This window comes from Polypterus senegalus, chromosome 3, assembly GCF_016835505.1.
Source record: "Polypterus senegalus isolate Bchr_013 chromosome 3, ASM1683550v1, whole genome shotgun sequence".
NCBI lineage: Eukaryota > Metazoa > Chordata > Cladistia > Polypteriformes > Polypteridae > Polypterus > Polypterus senegalus.
In genome coordinates this window covers 107,735,582-107,752,650 of record NC_053156.1, presented here as the reverse complement: position 1 = coordinate 107,752,650, position 17,069 = coordinate 107,735,582, and the positions used below count along the sequence as shown (strand labels likewise).

General features: G+C 36.0%; 1 protein-coding gene across 2 annotated transcripts in view; it reads left to right on the top strand.

Annotated features, from left to right (window-relative positions):
• Positions 1-17,069, top strand: part of sh3bgrl2 (SH3 domain binding glutamate-rich protein like 2) — a 77,211-nt gene that overhangs the window by 35,114 nt on the left and 25,028 nt on the right. Inside the window, exons 3-4 of one of the 2 annotated variants that reach the window (XR_005632958.1) lie at positions 2,909-2,989; positions 6,410-6,589. Coding sequence is in view for 1 of the 2 variants with exons in the window: in XM_039747762.1 (XP_039603696.1) it covers positions 2,909-2,989; positions 6,410-6,424 (96 nt within the window). In the remaining variant the exon portion in view is untranslated. Of the gene's footprint in view, positions 1-2,908; positions 2,990-6,409; positions 12,376-17,069 lie in introns of those variants that run through there. The other variant, XM_039747762.1, reaches the window with a different exon arrangement.

Genomic DNA, 17,069 nt, shown 5'->3' with positions numbered 1-17,069 from the left:
TTCACCACTAATTTTAACTTAGTTACAAAGTGATCAAAACTCTCGTTTATATCCTGCGTCCTCTCATTAAACAGCGGCAGCCTGTCTATGAACTTAATTTAAACTTTAGGTTTACACCGTGCTTTGTTTCCGAAGTAGCAGCACTCATGAATATGGTTGTATATGTCACTCGCTCGCTCCTTATTGTTTCGCTGCCTTCTCAATTATATAATGCATGTTTTCTTTAGCGCTTTTTGGAGCTCTTCCTGGTTTTCTACGTACTGCGTTGACAGTCAGTTCACGTGATTACGTGGGAGGCGTGATATTGTCACATGAAACTCCGCCCCCCATGGCTTTTGAGCTCAACTCCATTACAGTATATGGAGAAAAATAGCTTCCAGTTATGACCATTACGCGTAGAATTTCGAAATGAAACCTGCCCAACTTTTGTAAGGAAGCTGTAAGGAATGAGCCTGCCAAATTTCAGCCTTCTACCTACACGGGAACTTGGAGAATTAGTGATGAATGAGTGAGTGAGTGAGTCAGTCAGTCAGTCAGGGCTTTGCCTTTTATTAGTATAGATTTAAAAATCTTCTGGAAAAGTCCATTTTCCCTCTGGGGACAAATAAAGTTCTATCTATCTAATGCTCTATCATTATATGGTACAGTAAGAATATGTTGTAAAATGAAAAATATTTCAGCACAAAAATGACTGAACATTTTTCCTTACTATTTAGTCTCTATGAAGCTTTAGTATCATTTTAACTTTAACAGTGGATGTTCCTAGCTTTATATTAGCTGTATCTCTGTATACTGGGATTATAAATAACACAATCAATACAATTTAAAACATATTATACAGACTATGTGGCTGCAGCCTAGAGTGCATTAACTGTATGTACTGTATTAAATTTGAAATGTCGGCCTTTTACTTATTTTCTCCGTTCATCCTCGTCCTCACTTCTCTGAGTATCACAATAGTTAATCTTGTGTCCTTTACCTAGTAAAAGACTTGTTAAAATGAGGCCAAAGTGATTTATCTTGAGTTATTCTTATAAATGTTAGTAAGAAAAGAAAAATGTTACGAAATTAGATTGTATTACTAAGAGCTCATCACCCACAGGATGAAAAATGAGAATAGGTTGCAGTGCAAGCTGAGCAATAGGCAAGAGTGAGATTGATTCTGATATTCTAAACCTTGGCAAAAGAAGCTGACTTTTCGGACATAGAATGTAACTTCTCTGGTGGAGACTGAGCAGCATTTTATTCCAGAGTGCAAAAAATAGTCTCTAGATAATGTCAGACTTGTACCTACACAAAGCATTGGCTCTGAAGTCCGACATCTTGATTAAGGGGGATCTCTCTCTCCTACTCCGCATTTGCCTCACAGGAGAGTCCCTGGGCAAGTATGGGTATACTGAAAGGCATCCACATTATTACCATACAATTGGACTTTGCCCAGGTGGTAGAGCGGGTTGCCTCAGTGCATCTTTAAGTTACAAAGAGGAGAACTTGACTATTTGAATAATTGTTTTATCTACTGGGAGACTTCAGTAATCAGGTTAGGAGTGGTGGAAATAGAGTTTGTGATTCAGATAAATGGATGGCCTGCTTTTAAATCAGGTGGTGAATTGTTTTTGTCATAGTGTTGATGGAAGCCCATTTGGAGCCCTAGGCAGGGAGGGGGACGGTGTCCATAATGGTTAGTCAGTATTCGACTTCAATAAGGGGGTGCACGCCTTCAGTTACTTAATTTGCACCCCCTCTGTGTACATAACAAGGGCTTTCCAAAACCGCCCCTTAATTTTTTCTTTTTTTTTTTCTTTTTCAAATCGCACCTAATGGATTGATTGCCTTAGGCTATAACCGTTATTCCCAATTTTGTAGTGCGGCATCATTTGCAGACACCGAAAAGATGATTACCTGTGTGGCTGCCCATGTCTCCCATACTTAAATCTGCCATTACTCCTAGACATGAATTGTCCACAATTACATACCAACACAACCAAGCAGGACAACAAAAGTGAAGTGAAATGTGCAGTGGAAAAATATGTGCAGTGACAAATGCACACAGCTAGTAAAGATTCATTGTACTGTTTATATTATAGTGACACAAACAAAAATTGCAAATCAAAACCCTATACAGTGTACAGAAATGAATCTGCATATTGCATCATAAAAAAACACAATACCTAAAGGTAGTTAGGTAGGTAGATAGATAGATAGATACTTTATTAATCCCAAGGGGAAATTGAACGCTAGTTAGACTTTCAGCAGTTTGCGCAAAATTTGCCACTATATGTTGCACAGTATGGTTGCTCTTTAGTTTAGTTTACATGGTTATGTGTTGTCTCTCCATTTGCAGTTTGTTTGTGGAGGTAAAGAATGCACAGTACAGTGATGCCTTAGTAGTTGCATATATTTTTGTCTGTATTGATTTTTTTCCTACACACATTTGTAACAAAGATCTTTGGCAACACATGATTTTGTCACCAAAATGAGATTCTTGTACAGGGTAGGAGGGCTTACTCTTTATTGCAAGGTGGCAAATGTTGCAGAAGAACCACTGTTTCTCTAGAACAAGAGGAGCCAGTTGGAATGATTAGGCATGTTATGATACCCCCTGGGTATCTAACGTAGGAAATATACAAGGCATGGTCCACTGGGAGAAGACTGAAGGGAAGACGCAGGAATTTGCTGTGGAGGTCTGGTCAGCCCAACTCTTAGCCTGCAACCACAGTCCTCACCCAGAAAAACTGAAAGAAAAGGATGATTATGGTAACACCGATATTGCTAATCATATGGCTTTCAATGCATCTTTGTGGGTGTTTCAAATTATCATAATTTGAAGGTACAAAATGAAGAAGAGAATTTGTATATTAGATTAATGCATCAAAATGTTTTTTGTATGTGTTCTTCCTATTTTTAGGATTATGATGCTTTCTTTGAATCTAAGGAGAATAACACCGTCGACTCATTTTTAAGACTGAATGCACACTTGCCCGTCAAGGTAACCTACATTCCATTACTGAAATTGTTTTAGTGCACTGAAGTTAGTCTCAAAAAGCTTAAGCCTTAAGGTTCCTTCCTGATGCTGTGCCTTGGTCCTTTTTTTTTTTTTTTTTTTATTATTGATGAATGGTTCTGAACTGCTTGTGTGCAAGTGATGCTCTGTTCTAATATTTTACTATTTTTTTGTGATTAATTTTTTATTTACTCTCCATCAATACAAATGGACAGTTAAATATTTCAAATAACAAATGTGAAAACAATCGATATATATTTTACCATTCTAAAGTTGTCTCATATAGGTATTGGGAAGTTCTGTTAAACTGTAGATGTCCATTTCCCTTTGCTTTTTTGATTTTTACATTATAGCTTGTGCAGATTTTTAATTGGGAGCTCTAAACTAGCTTAGTGTAAGTGAATGTGAGAGTGTGTGTGTGAGCATGCACTACTACAATAGACTGGCACATCATCCATTTGAACTTTGGATCAAATGGTCCTTTATAAGCCCTGGAATGTTATTATCCTGAATTGGATTAACATGTTAAGAAACTGATAAATTGGTGGATATATACGATTCTGTTTGAACAGAAGGTGTTCATTATTTTCTTTTTATGTCTCATTGTTAATGATGTCTGGGTTAAAAATAAAGAAGCCACAAAGGAGATACCCTTCCATCATTTTATTTGGGTGTTAAGAACCCTTCAAATTCACAAAGGGCCAATAGTTGCACAATGCAGGCCTGGAGAAGGTGTGCATGGCATGTCTTTGAATTCATAGAACAGCCTCTGCAAACCAAGCAGTGTTGCAAATGCCAAAGCAAATCAGCTTAATATTGACTGGTTATGTAGGTGTTTTGAGGCATGTAATCAATGTGGTATATGCCCTAAACAACATAAAATTGTGCTCATGATTTTTGCCAGCACTGGTTTGGAGGTTGAATTGGTCTGCTGTTAGGGAATTGGCTTGAGTTCATTGTTTTAATTTTTTGTACTCTTGGCCATTGTAACGACGATGCATTCACAGACTTTGCTCATGTTTACTAGTTTATGACAAATGGGTTCAGTGTCCCATAATTAATCCATGTAGTACAGTCATATGAAAAAGTTTGGGAATGCCTCTTAATTCTTTGGATTTTCGTTTATCATTGGCTGAGCTTTCAAAGTAGCAACTTCCTTTTAATATGTGACATGCCTTATGGAAACCGTAGTATTTCAGCAGTGACATTAAATTTATTGGATTAACAGAAAATATGCAATATGCATCATAACAAAATTAGACAGGCGCATAAATTTGGGCACCCCAACAGAGCTATTACATCAATACTTGGTTGAGCCTCCTTTTGCAAATATAACAGCCTCTAGACACCTCCTATAGCCTTTGATAAGTGTCTGGATTCTGGATGGAGGTATTTTTGACCATTCTTGCATACAAAATCTCTCCAGTTCAGTTAAATTTGATGGCTGCCGAGCATGGACAGCCAGCTTTAAATAATCCCATAGATTTTTGATGATATTCAAGTCAGGGGACTGTGACAGACATTCTAGAACATGGTACTTCTCCCTCTGCATGAATGTCTTTGTAGATTTCGAACTGTGTTTTGGGTCATTGTCTTGTTGGAATATCCAACCCCTGTGTAACTTCAACTTTGTGACTGATGCTTGAACATTATCCTGAAGAATGTGTTGATATTGGGTTGAATTCATCCGACCCTCGACTTTAACAAGTGCCCCAATCCCTGAACTTGGCACACAGCCCCACAGCATGATGGAACCTCCACCAAATTTGACAGTAGGTAGCAGGTGTTTTTCTTGGAATGCAGTGGTGTTCTTCTGCCATGCAAAGCGCTTTTTGTTATGACCAAATAACTACATTTTTCTCTCATTAGTTCAAAGCACTTTGTTCCAAAATGAATCTGGCTTGTCTACATGAGCATTTGCATACAACAAGCGACTCTGTTTGTGGCGTGAGTGCAGAAAGGGCTTCTTTCTCATCACCCTGCCATACAGATTTTCTTTGTGCAAATTGTGCTGAATTGGAGAATGATGTACAGATACATCATTTGCAGCAAGATGTTCTTGCAAGTCTTTGGAAGTAATCTGTGGGTTGTCTGTAACCATTCTCAAAATCCTGCTCATATGTCGCTCCTGTATTTTTCTTGGCCTGCCAGACCTGGCTTTAACAGCAACTGTGCCTGTGGCCTTCCATTTCCTGATTACATTCCTTACAGCTGAAACTGACAGCTTAAACCTCTGAAATAGCTTTTTGTAGCCTTCCCCTAAACCATGATGCTGAACAATCTTTGTTTTCAAATCATTTGAGAGTTGCTTTGAGGATCCCATGCCCTCACTCTTCAGAGGAGAGTCAAAGGGAAGCACATCTTGTAAATTGACACCTTAAATACCTTTTCTCATGATTGGACACACCTGTCTATGAAGTTCAAGGCTTAACGAGCAAATCCAACCAATTTGGTGTTGCAAGTAATCAGTACTGAGCAGTTACATGCATTCAAATCAGCAAAATTACAAGGGTAACCAAATTTTTGCACAGCCAGTTTTTTACATTTGATTTAATTTCATACAACTAAATACTGCTTCACTAAAAATCTTTGTTCGGAAAACACCCCAGTACTCGGATGTTCCTAGGAAATGAAGACCTACCACTGTTATCTTCTTTGTTGAAATTAGAGTAAATTATTATGCAGGCTGAAAGGGGTTCCCAAACTTTTTCATATGACTCTGTATATGCTATCTCGCGTATTGTCACATTCCAATTCTTCATTACAATTTGCTCTACAGTCACAACAAACTGGTCATCCTTGATAGACATTTTGCCACAATGGAATTCTGTGGTCTCTTGGCTGTGACATATGAAGGTCATTAGTTCAGGTACATGTTGATTGATTTTCACCTTGTCATTAAAGCATACTGTTGTCTAGCATTGAAAATTCATTGATAGCATAATACTTGATTTTGCAATTCTGGCTTGGTTCTAAATTAAACAGTCAAAACAGAGAATAATTATAATTTATATTTTTAGTACACCCCTTTTAGGTTCAGGCTTAAAACATTTTGATCACTCCTCATACACATAGCAAATGCAATATATACATTTAGACTAACTGGGTTTAAGCAGAATAAAATTTCATTGTAGTAGAAAAAATTACACGTAATAAATTATGTGTTGTCGTCATGTCCGTATGGAGTTTCCTCTTGCATTCCCAAAGGACATGCATGTTAGTGTCAATTTAGACTTGCCAGTTAACCTCTGTGTGTGTGTATTTATATGAAGGCCATGTTGTGAAGGCAACCACGTGGATTAAGTGGGTTTTAGAATGTTATGATCAAAATGTTGTTAAATTGTATATTGCTTGAGTGTTGGCATATTTCAAATTAATTTTATACATTTTTATGTTTATTTTTAGGTTGCTGAATCTTAAACATCACTCCCAGAATATGAGATGTAACTGGAAAATCTTGGCATTTTTAAAGTAGCATTGCAATTTAAGCCTGGTGATCTAAGAGACAATGATGGTTTTCCAAATGTCACTGGATTTACTCACCAAAAGCTTCAGAAAACCAGACACTGAGTCATTCATAAAGTGGTAGGCATCTCATTTGCCAAGATTCTGGAAACTACTACAGAAGCTTGCCTTACATAGAGATTAATTCAGTCACTAGTGATTTGAAGGTGATTTTTAATTATTCATGGACATGAGGGGTCACAGTTGGATATAATGGAAATCAATTGTGTAGCTTAAAATAATCCAGCACTTTCTGAGGACAGAGTGAGACTGTAAAGCACTGTCAAGCAGCTCTCCATCTCTGTGTTCCAATATGCAATCAAGATGTTACTTAATGCAGTTTATTTTCAAAGCATTGCTAAAGCTCAGTTTGCCTTGTGAAATGTATAGTCAGTGGGTCAGATGAAAAGAGAAGTGTGTATATATACTCAAGATATGATTTATGTACTTTGATTAACATTTGCAGATTGTACTAAAGGTACATTAAGGGGGATGACTGAGAAAGGGTGTCTTGGATTACACATGGCAGTGAAAAATACTTTGAAACCCAACAAGGGCATAATATAGCATTAATGTAGCCATTTATTTAATGCATTAAGATTTTTTTATGTAGTGGTGGGGGCAGGGAACACTATTCTAGGCTAGATCTGTCTGGTAAAATATTAAAGCTCTTTTTCTTTTCTGTACTTAAAAGATGTGGTCTTTTAAAAAAAAAAAAAAAAAAGTCTAGAATTCAGATTTCAAATATTCATTTATCTTGCTCAGAGTTATTTACGATAGTGTAGCAAAAAGCAGATATGAGTTCCTTTTATGCTACGCATATTAGTACAGTATGTACTACTCATCTTGTTTGGTTTATCAATGCTCCCTATGATTTTAAGTTTTTTTTCCCCATTGGCTGTTCATGACTATAGCTTTCAAAATTCATTCTACTGCTTTTATAATTTATCACTTTTTCATTACTCCCTTCTAGAGGGATTTAATTTATCTGGTCATGTTTTAGGTAGGGTGGCACAGTGGGTAGCACTGTAACCTCGCAGATCCAGAAAATTAGATTTGGATGCTGCACCCAGTTGTTGCCTCTTTGTTTGTGCAGTACAATATCCCCATATTTTCCAGTTTCCTTTTGCTGTGTATATTTATAAGACACTTCAGTTAGTTGAAACTATAAGTTTTTCCGATTACAGGTGGACCCGGTGATGGACTGGTGTCCTTTTCAGAACTGTTTCCTGCCTTACTGCCAATATTATGTACTATAGCCTTGATTCAGACTCTAGTCCCAATTAGTCTGTGAGCAGTTATGTTCTATCCTTTCTTTTTCCTGTCACATCCTAAAAGTATACACGTTTATTTAAGTGCTGTCTGTGAATGTCCCTGAATTAGTAAATGAGTAGGTGTGTAAGAGTGCCCTATAATGGACTTGCATTCCATTGATTACGTCTTCCATACACCCAGTCCTATGTAATGGGCTCCAGGATTCTCTATCCAGAAATGCATTAGAGTAAGGAAATGGATGGATGAACAATTTCTGTATAACCAACACATGGGCCAAAATCTTTCAAGTTCTATGGCTAACCTGTGCCATAATTCATAATGATCACTAAGCACTATAACTCAAATTTAGTGGGTATAGATTATCTTAAATCTAGTTGAAAAGCTGTAAAATTGAAACAATAAACAGAATTCTTTCTAAAATCCTCCTGTATACAAAAATACTGTAAGCAGCAAGAAAGATAATAAAATAGTAACTACTTGACAGCATTTAACATACATTTATAATTATAGTGCCACAGTCATCACAGGGTGTGACTTCTTTCAAAAATCTTAGAGGAAAAAAATGCATTTAAGTTTATACTCTTGGATTGCTTGCCAACTGGCAAGACAGAAAAAAAACTTCATTTCCAGCAATGGCATGTGGTGCCTTCACTACCCTCTGTAAAGCCATGCATTCAGAATTTGAGCAGTTGGCATAACAGAGTATGGTACATTTGGAAACCAGACTCTGTTTTAATGTAGCGTCCAGGATGACCAATCAAACTTCCTGAGAAAGTAAATGTGCTGATCTGATTTCTTGATTATCTAATTCATGTGGCCTGGCAAAAATCAGTTATGGTACTCACAATGCTACGTTCTTAACCTTATCCCTGTAGGCTGCCTAATCACTGTTGAGGATCCGGCATATGATGCTTATGATAAAGCAATAAAATTTATTTTAAGATGTGTTAACCATACATCCCTAGGTTATTAAATTGCTGTTTAATTAATATTCTTGCGTCCAATTAGTCCATTTTAGGTTTGCTGAGTGACAAAGCCTATCCTAGCAGCAGTGGGCACAAATCACAGACTAGACATGGATTAGTTACCAGTCTATTGTAAACAATTGAAATACATTTTATTAGAACAATTAAAGTTTCCAATTAAAATGAGTAAAAATGTAGACCGTTTAGCAGATTTTTTTGGTTCAATGTGTAAACCAAGTCAGCTAATCAAACTTAGCTGAATTTACGGCTTTGTGTTCCCTTGTCTACATTATTGTCCTCCCCATTTGCAATTTTCTTGTGAAAATAGCCCAAGAGCAACCCAGCATATGCACAGGTAGTGTTTGACAAGCCCCTTTCCTGAATATATGCATGTTTTTTGCTATTGTGGCTAAAATCAGCCTCCGTGGCAATGATTTTGAGTCAGATAAGCTTTAATAAAGGGTAGTAAATTCGGCATCAGAAAAGTCAAGTAATTGTTTACACATTCCCTTAAGCAGTGGTGAAAATGTCCATTCATTTATTTTTCTGAGCCAACATTTTCATTAAAGAATCATTGGGAGCTTAAGTCTTTTTTAGCAGAAGCCAACTCTACCCTATGAAGGACTTGTGCATGCATCTACTTACCCACTCCCACTCAGCCTGTGACAATTTAGTCACTAATCCACTTCTCTGGGTCTCTAGGCTGCACAAAAATATTGTCTGGTGTATCACCTTGTGATTTATGGATAGAATATATAAACTGCACACGTAGCACCCCACCTGTTTATTCGAAATGGGCTCTGGGCACTTTGAGGATGAACTGCTATCTATTGTGCCACTGTGCTGCACTTTGTAGAAACAAAAGATTTTAAGTGTACCATCTTAAAGGGCAAGGATACAAATTAATGAACATTCAGAAAATTTTGTCAGATGAAGGTACTTGACATTAAACATGCTTTTGATACCTCACTTTTTTTTTCCCATTTCCTTGAATTTTTGTATATTGAAATTTTAATGTATGTGTATCATTTTGTATTTGAGGTCGCAAAAAATGAAACCAAATAAGAAATATGAAAATGCTGAAAAATAGATTGCCAGTAAAGAAACCTTGAAATACGTGTTAATATGTGCAATAAGTGTTAATATTGCAGAAGACATATAAAACATATGTTCTTAAGTTTTAATTTAAACCGAGAATTACACTCATCCAGTTTTGATTTTTCTATATAGCTTTTTCTTTCAATGCCTCCTTTACTACAATGAATACTTTAATTCGATGCTGTGTATTCATTCTTTTTCACATTTTTTTTAAAAGTAAATTTACAAAAATACCACATATTGTACTTAATTAAATTAGAACATTACTATGGTAGTCCAATGTGGAGTGAATAGTTTTCTTGAAGTCCAAGAGCAGCAGTTATACCTAAACTGAGGACATTGTGTTTTAGCTACCTGTGATTACAGACATTAATGTGTTTAGGAAAACATTCATAGCCAGTCATGATTTCAGTGATTTTATATTTTTTTCAAGCCATTAGTGTTAAGTAATTAACCTGTAAATCCTATAAAGCATACCACCTCTTTATTATCTAGTTGGTGTTCAAACAAAGTTTGTTAGAAAGATTCTTATATTTTTGTCTTGACTGTGGTGGTGTAGAAATTGTTACAGGAATGTTTTATTTTTAAAGTATTTAAATATATAATAAGTGCTAAATTATTAATATTTATTTTCTTAAAAATGTTTAGAATTCACAATTTAACCTTTATGATTAATTGGCTATAATGACAGAAAATTTAAGTCACAAAAGTAGTACTACTTTTTAAGCTTGTGCATTGATGCCTGCTAACAACAGCTGACATTTATTTATTAATACTTGCATTAATCCACCATTCTGTTTGGAGTCTATATCTGCTACATTTTGGCAGTTGTAGAAAAGACCCCAGGCCTCAATGCAACGAAGTTGATAATTTAAACTTAGGCTGTGAATCTAATGTATCCCCTACCTTAAAAGTTAACCTTGCATATAATTTCATGTCTGCTTTCCTCAGTTATGTTCCCTTTTAATTTTTGCTGTGCCTGCCAGATGGTTCAGGAGACAAGATGTCACATTTGTAAAGTTGCAGTGCCTTTCACTGAGGTTTAACATTCTCCTTTATTGATGCTTTGAAGCTCTGCTACAGAAGAAAATAGTCTGTTTGAATTTTCTGCTCTGCTGCTGATCACCTTTAGCAGGAAAGGTGGAATCCACTAACAAGTGATAAAACACATGGCTTTCATATGTAATAAAACCTTGTTACCAGTCATCCATTTTAATCCTTCGCATCACAGATTTCCTATTTCTAACAGAAAAGAATATTCTTACAGCATGGATTTATTTTTACTGAAACTCACAAGCCTATATTAAATCCATTAAGCCTACCGACTGGTTGTTATGTATTTCTAGACAGATATTTATTTTTCTAATGAGTGTGGTAAGACAGATTTTTAATTAGTATTGAATCACTTTTATAATATATTTTGCTGCTTCTTTTTGTTTTTCCAATGATGGCTCACTGTATTTTATAAATACACAATGTTTTTCATCAAAGTTGAAGTTTAGCTATGATTAATAAGTGGTGCCAATATGATATGTTGTAATGGCAAATAGACCAAGAAGCAGTTATGGTAAGCATCTCAAATGTTTTTTTTAATGCTCATCAGAACAGAAACTGAATTGATTTTATTGTAGCAAGCTCCACATTTACCATACATATAGTGCCTTTAAGAAGTTTTAGTCCCCTTGAGCAATTGCAAATTTTCATTGTATTTTTACAAATATTGGTTTTAATGCACTTGTTTTTTCTTCATTCACAGTAAATGCATTCTGTTAAAGCAAAATATTTATTATTTATCAGTGTATTAAAATGATACATTAAAGTGAAGTGTTTTGCAAATGAATTGTAGAGCCTTGACCACAAGTTAATAATGTTAATGAGGAAATTAAAGATGGAAGACTTTTTGAAAGATTGCATCTTATGATGAATTAGAAAACACATTTTCACCCCCGTCAGAAGCCCTGCTTTCAAAATGAACTTTAGATAACGATCATGAGCTTCCATGTCAGGTTTGTGTAATTTCACCCATTCTTCCTCACATGTTTGCTTACATTGTGTCAGGTAGAATGCACAGTCTAAGCAAACCACAATCTTCACGTCTTCCTTTTCAGTTAGATTCAAGTTTGGGTTTTGAAGGACCATTCGAGGAAATTGTATAGGCTACATCTGAAACCACTGCATCTTTACTTTTGGCTGTAGCTGAGATAATAGACACATTTATATGGTAGTGTCTTGAACTTCCACCACAATTTCTACTCCAGTATAAACCGTGAAAGGGCAGCTGAATGCAGTTTAGCTTAATTATTGTAAAAAGGGTTGTTCCATATCAAAATATATAATTACATTTTTAATTTCCATAAAGTTACATTGAGTTTAATCATATTGGCTAATTTGTTTAAGCAAGTAATCGTCAAATGAAATCATTTTGAATTAATCTTGAAAGTTTACATAATATGAAAAGCATTCCAAGAGGGATAGGTATCTTCTGAAGGCAAGAGGTTTGGTTTTCTATTTTTTTTGTCTAGCTAGACAGTAATTTTTATGAATCCGGAATCTTCCTTTTAAAATTGTGCATGTTAAAGATTGACGTAGTAAAACCTGCATCTATTGTACTACTTTATTTTGTAAATTTATTTACAATAAGATATTTTTTTGTATTTGTTTACAACCAATATCTTAATGTATTGCTTATAATTTTACTCAGATTTTTTTTTTATCCAACGCAAAACAAAGTGTGGATCATTATTGTAATACTGTGCATTTAACCTAATTATGAATGTGTAGAATTATATTAAAGAAATATGCAGTTTAATATCTACCGGCATAAACTGTGTAAAATGAATTTGAGTGCTGTGGTAGTCATGAAAGAACTATTGATTTTTCCTGGTATCCATGAAATGCCTAATATTGTGTACTAATTTATTTTAAATGTAAAACAAATCTTGTATGAAGAAAGTGTTTATTACAAAATCTATTTTTTGTTATTGAAGAAAAGGTTTTAGTGTCAGTATGTTTTCTGCTGTAATAAGGTACATTAGCCAATACTGTGCCACCCAGTTTAGGATGAAAATCATAACTCTAAAGCAGTGCATAGAAATTTGTGAATCTTTATTAACCTTTATGATATTGTATGTTAAATGTTGTGTTCTGAAATCAATTATTTACAATAAGCTTTTTTAAGAGTGTTTTTTGTGTTTGAATTATTTTATATTAGCAATATCAAAATAAAATATCTGGTCTTCAGTGGTGTGCGTTTTGCAGGTTATGTTCAACATGAACTGTTTCTGTAGAAATTCCAAAATGTATCATATTGTGGTGTCTTTCAAACATTATACAGTAATCCAATACCAGACTGCTTTGTTCACCAGAAAAGTCTTTGCCTCATGCACTGTCAACTTCTTCAAAAGCTTTTACCCATTTTCATGTGGGGTCACTATATTTGGTCAGTTTTCTCCATTCTCGTCTGTTGTACACATCTTTGCCTAATAACCTAATTTTCCCTTGGGTCCCTCTTCACACAGTCTGTCCACCTTATCTTTGGTTATCCTCTTCTCCTGCAACCCAGTACCTCCATATTCATGATTCTTCTCCCCACATTTTTTACCTCTGTTTTCATGACATGCCCAAACAACTTTAACCTTCTTTCCTATATTTTCTTTGAGGTTTATCCAAATTTAACTGTATTCTTATTCTCTCCTGATCTTGTCATGCTCCATTATCCCACACATTCATCTGAACATCTTCATTTCTGTAGCACCGATTTCAATTCATATACCTTTTTAACTGCTCAGGTTTCTGATCTATACAACAATGCTGGTCTGACAACTGTTTTTATACACTTTACCTTTCACTCTTACACTAATTCTTCAGTCACATAATACACGTGAACCCTTTTTCCAATTTTTCCAACCTGATTGCATTCTGTATTTTATTTCAAGAGTTAGCTCTTCATTTTCACTTATCGATCTGAGAAGGTGGCATGGTAGCGCAGTGGGTAGTGTTGCTGCCTCGCAGTTAGGGGACCCGGGTTCGCTTCCCAGGTCCTCCCTGCGTGGAGTTTGCATGTTCTCCCCGTGTCTGCGTGGGTTTCCTCCCACAGTCCAAATACATGCAGGTTAGGTGCATTGGCGATTCTAAATTGTCCCTAGTGTGTGCTTGGTGTGTGGGTGTGCCCTACGGTGGGCTGGCGCCCTGCCTTACGCCCTGTGTTGGCTGGGGTTGGCTCCAGCAGACCCCCGTGACCCTGTAGAAAGGATATAGCTGGATGGATAAATCTGAGATATTTGAACTTTAACACCTTTTTATGACTTTCTTCCTGGACGTTAACTTTCTATCTTGTTCTTGTACCATAAATCTTAGATATTCTGTCTTTTTCTTTCTAATTCCAAGGCCTTTAACTGCTTCAGTTTTCTTTGCACAATATTCTTAGTAACACACATTGCATTATGTAATCTGTGTAAGCATGTGTCTTGGCATCTGATCACCTTTTCCTTTAGCAATAACAACCATAACTAGAGTGAAATGATGTGGGCTTAATGATGATCCTTGATGTAACCCAAACTTAACTGTAAAACCATCTGTTATTCCTACATTACTTGTCACTTGTGTGTAGACCTCTTCATACATATCCTTACATATTTCTCTGGTTCTCCCATCTCTCTCATACAGCTCCACATTTCTTGCTGGGGAACTCTCTCACATGCACTGCATTCCATTTTATTTGTAATCCAAAAGAAATAAGCAAATGTAGTTCACTTTGACTTTGTTTTGGAATAAGCAAGATGGGGGAAAATGAATGAATGAATGTATTAATATCAATAGTCCTCTTTTGTCTCACAGCTCTAAGGGTATGGGTTTAATTCCCAACCCTTGTCTTTGTGGTTTGCACCTTGTTCACATGGAATTTCTATAGGTTTTCTAGTTTTATCCTGCATCCCAAAGGCACACAAAGTAGTTTACTTTACAATTCTAAACATGGACTGTGTCTGTGCCCTGAGATGGGCTGCTGCCCTGTCCTAATTCATATCCTTCCTTGTACCTGATTAGCAGGAATTGGCTGTAGCTCCCTGCTGTCCATCCATTCTTTTTCCCAAACCAGCGTATTTCACTGCTGGATTGCAGAAAGCTTAAGACTATCCGAGCAACATTGGGTGTAGGTATGAATGCCATTCAACCCAATTAGAGGCAGTAGTTTACAAACTGGGTCGGTTGATACCATCCCAAAAATTTAAAACAGCTACTCAATTAATATAAAAATCAGAATGCTTCTGGAAATAGTTGACTAAAAATCAATCTGAATGTTTTCTTTGAACAGAACGGTGCTTTTGCTTTTTCTTTTAAAATTACTGCCAACATCCACAGCCAAGATAAATATTTCATGATACTTTATCTTGGTGTCTGCTTTAGGGCTCCAAGAGTCTAACTTTGAATATTAATTCTGCTCAAGTTGGTTTCATGTGTTCACATTGCTTTTCTAGGAGTACTCCCCCTTCTTCTTAAAGATGTGCAGTACTTATGCTTATTTGCACCATAACCTGTCCTAGCAAAGTTTGCTAACGGCTTCAAGCAAGATTCAGCTGAGACAAAGTTCCTGAAATACACTCAGAGCTCTTGATTTACAGACTATGTTGACCCAATTAATTCACCCAAGATCAAGCCTTTAACTACCTAATACCTAATAAGTACCTAATTCCATTCAAACTACTTGTTAATACTTCTGAATCCTCATGGACCCAATTTTTCGAACTGTCCTAGTGTCAGCGTGTCTGTTCTGTTCAATTTTGAAATTTAAACCAAGGATTGTATATTTATTGTATTTTTTAAAAAAAGCCTTGTGTTCTTATGCTGTGTTACATTTGAAGTTGAAAGTCAGACTTTCCAAGTTCCTAGTCGGAATTTTCAACTGAAATGCCTCCTTAACTTGGATTTCAAACTCAGAAATTCAGCTTGATCTGTCAAGTCCAAGTTTGTCTGACTTCAGATCATAATGTTAATCTAAAATAACGACATGCATTGTAAGCTTTAATGAAACCTGTAGTATTATACTGTTTGCTAGCACTTCTATTTCTGTCTCATTAAAACAGTCGTACACACAGTACTGTCCAACCTCTTATCTGTAGACACATGGCTATAGTGTTTCAATAGGCAAAATACCGCATAAGGCATTGTTATCAACTGCTGTTTATTCAGATGAACCAAGAACAACTAAGGTTTTCCTGGATGCATCCTTATTTGTTTTTCCAATGTTTTACTGGAACACAGTTTGGGTGTGATGGTAGTCCCAGCTCTGACATCCAACATCCAAGGAAAATGGAACGGAGCATTAGAGCACCACCATTTAGCTTTGCTTTCTACCTACACTCCCATTCAGACCCCCAGACCAACAGTCTAATTCAATGCATTGTGCATTGTGCAAGTTTGGATTTATGAGTTCCTTCAAATACCTGCTTGCCATGGCTAAAATGATTTACTAAAATATTCACCTTAACCAGTTATTTGCAGTCCCATTTTATTTACAGTTTTGCAGAACTGTATAAGAACCTGAATAAAAGCAGGATTCAAATTTTACATCAAAATATAGATACTAGACAGATACATTAAAATGTCAGATAATTAAATATAAATACTATAAATCATATGAATGTAATGTACCATTAAAATTAAACCATTTCATTGGTAGGCAGTAGAACATTTCTCAAACCTTTTTATCTGGCCTAAAAGTGAGTGAGATTATTGCTTAAATTGCTGGTTCTAGTGGAATATCTCAAGAGTGCACATGACTTTTGCTGGGGTTTGGGTGGGGTCATGTATGACCTTCACAGTTTCACCGCTCTTTGTTCTCTACTGCTTTACAATAATAAATCATCTCTTACTAAGAGTATTCCACCATATTCAATGTGTGGCCTCACCAAGATTGTAAAGATGGAAATTGGGTCCTCACAACATTAGGCCACACTGACATCTCCACACGAATGCCTCCATTGGACTGTGCTGTTTAAGTGGAACTGAGTTGGTTGCTATCACAGGAACTTTTGGTCTCTTGAAATCAGTATTGGTCACAGTGTGGTCTGGTGGCTATTGAACAAGCTGTTTGGCGTAGGGTTTTTTTCTGTTTAAAGCATGCTGTACTACTTTCTTCACAGTCATTGGGCTACTGAGAGTCACTACATCAAGGTACGTTGTAGAGCTATAGTGTTCACGTGTTTTTTTTTTTTCTTTTTAGAATT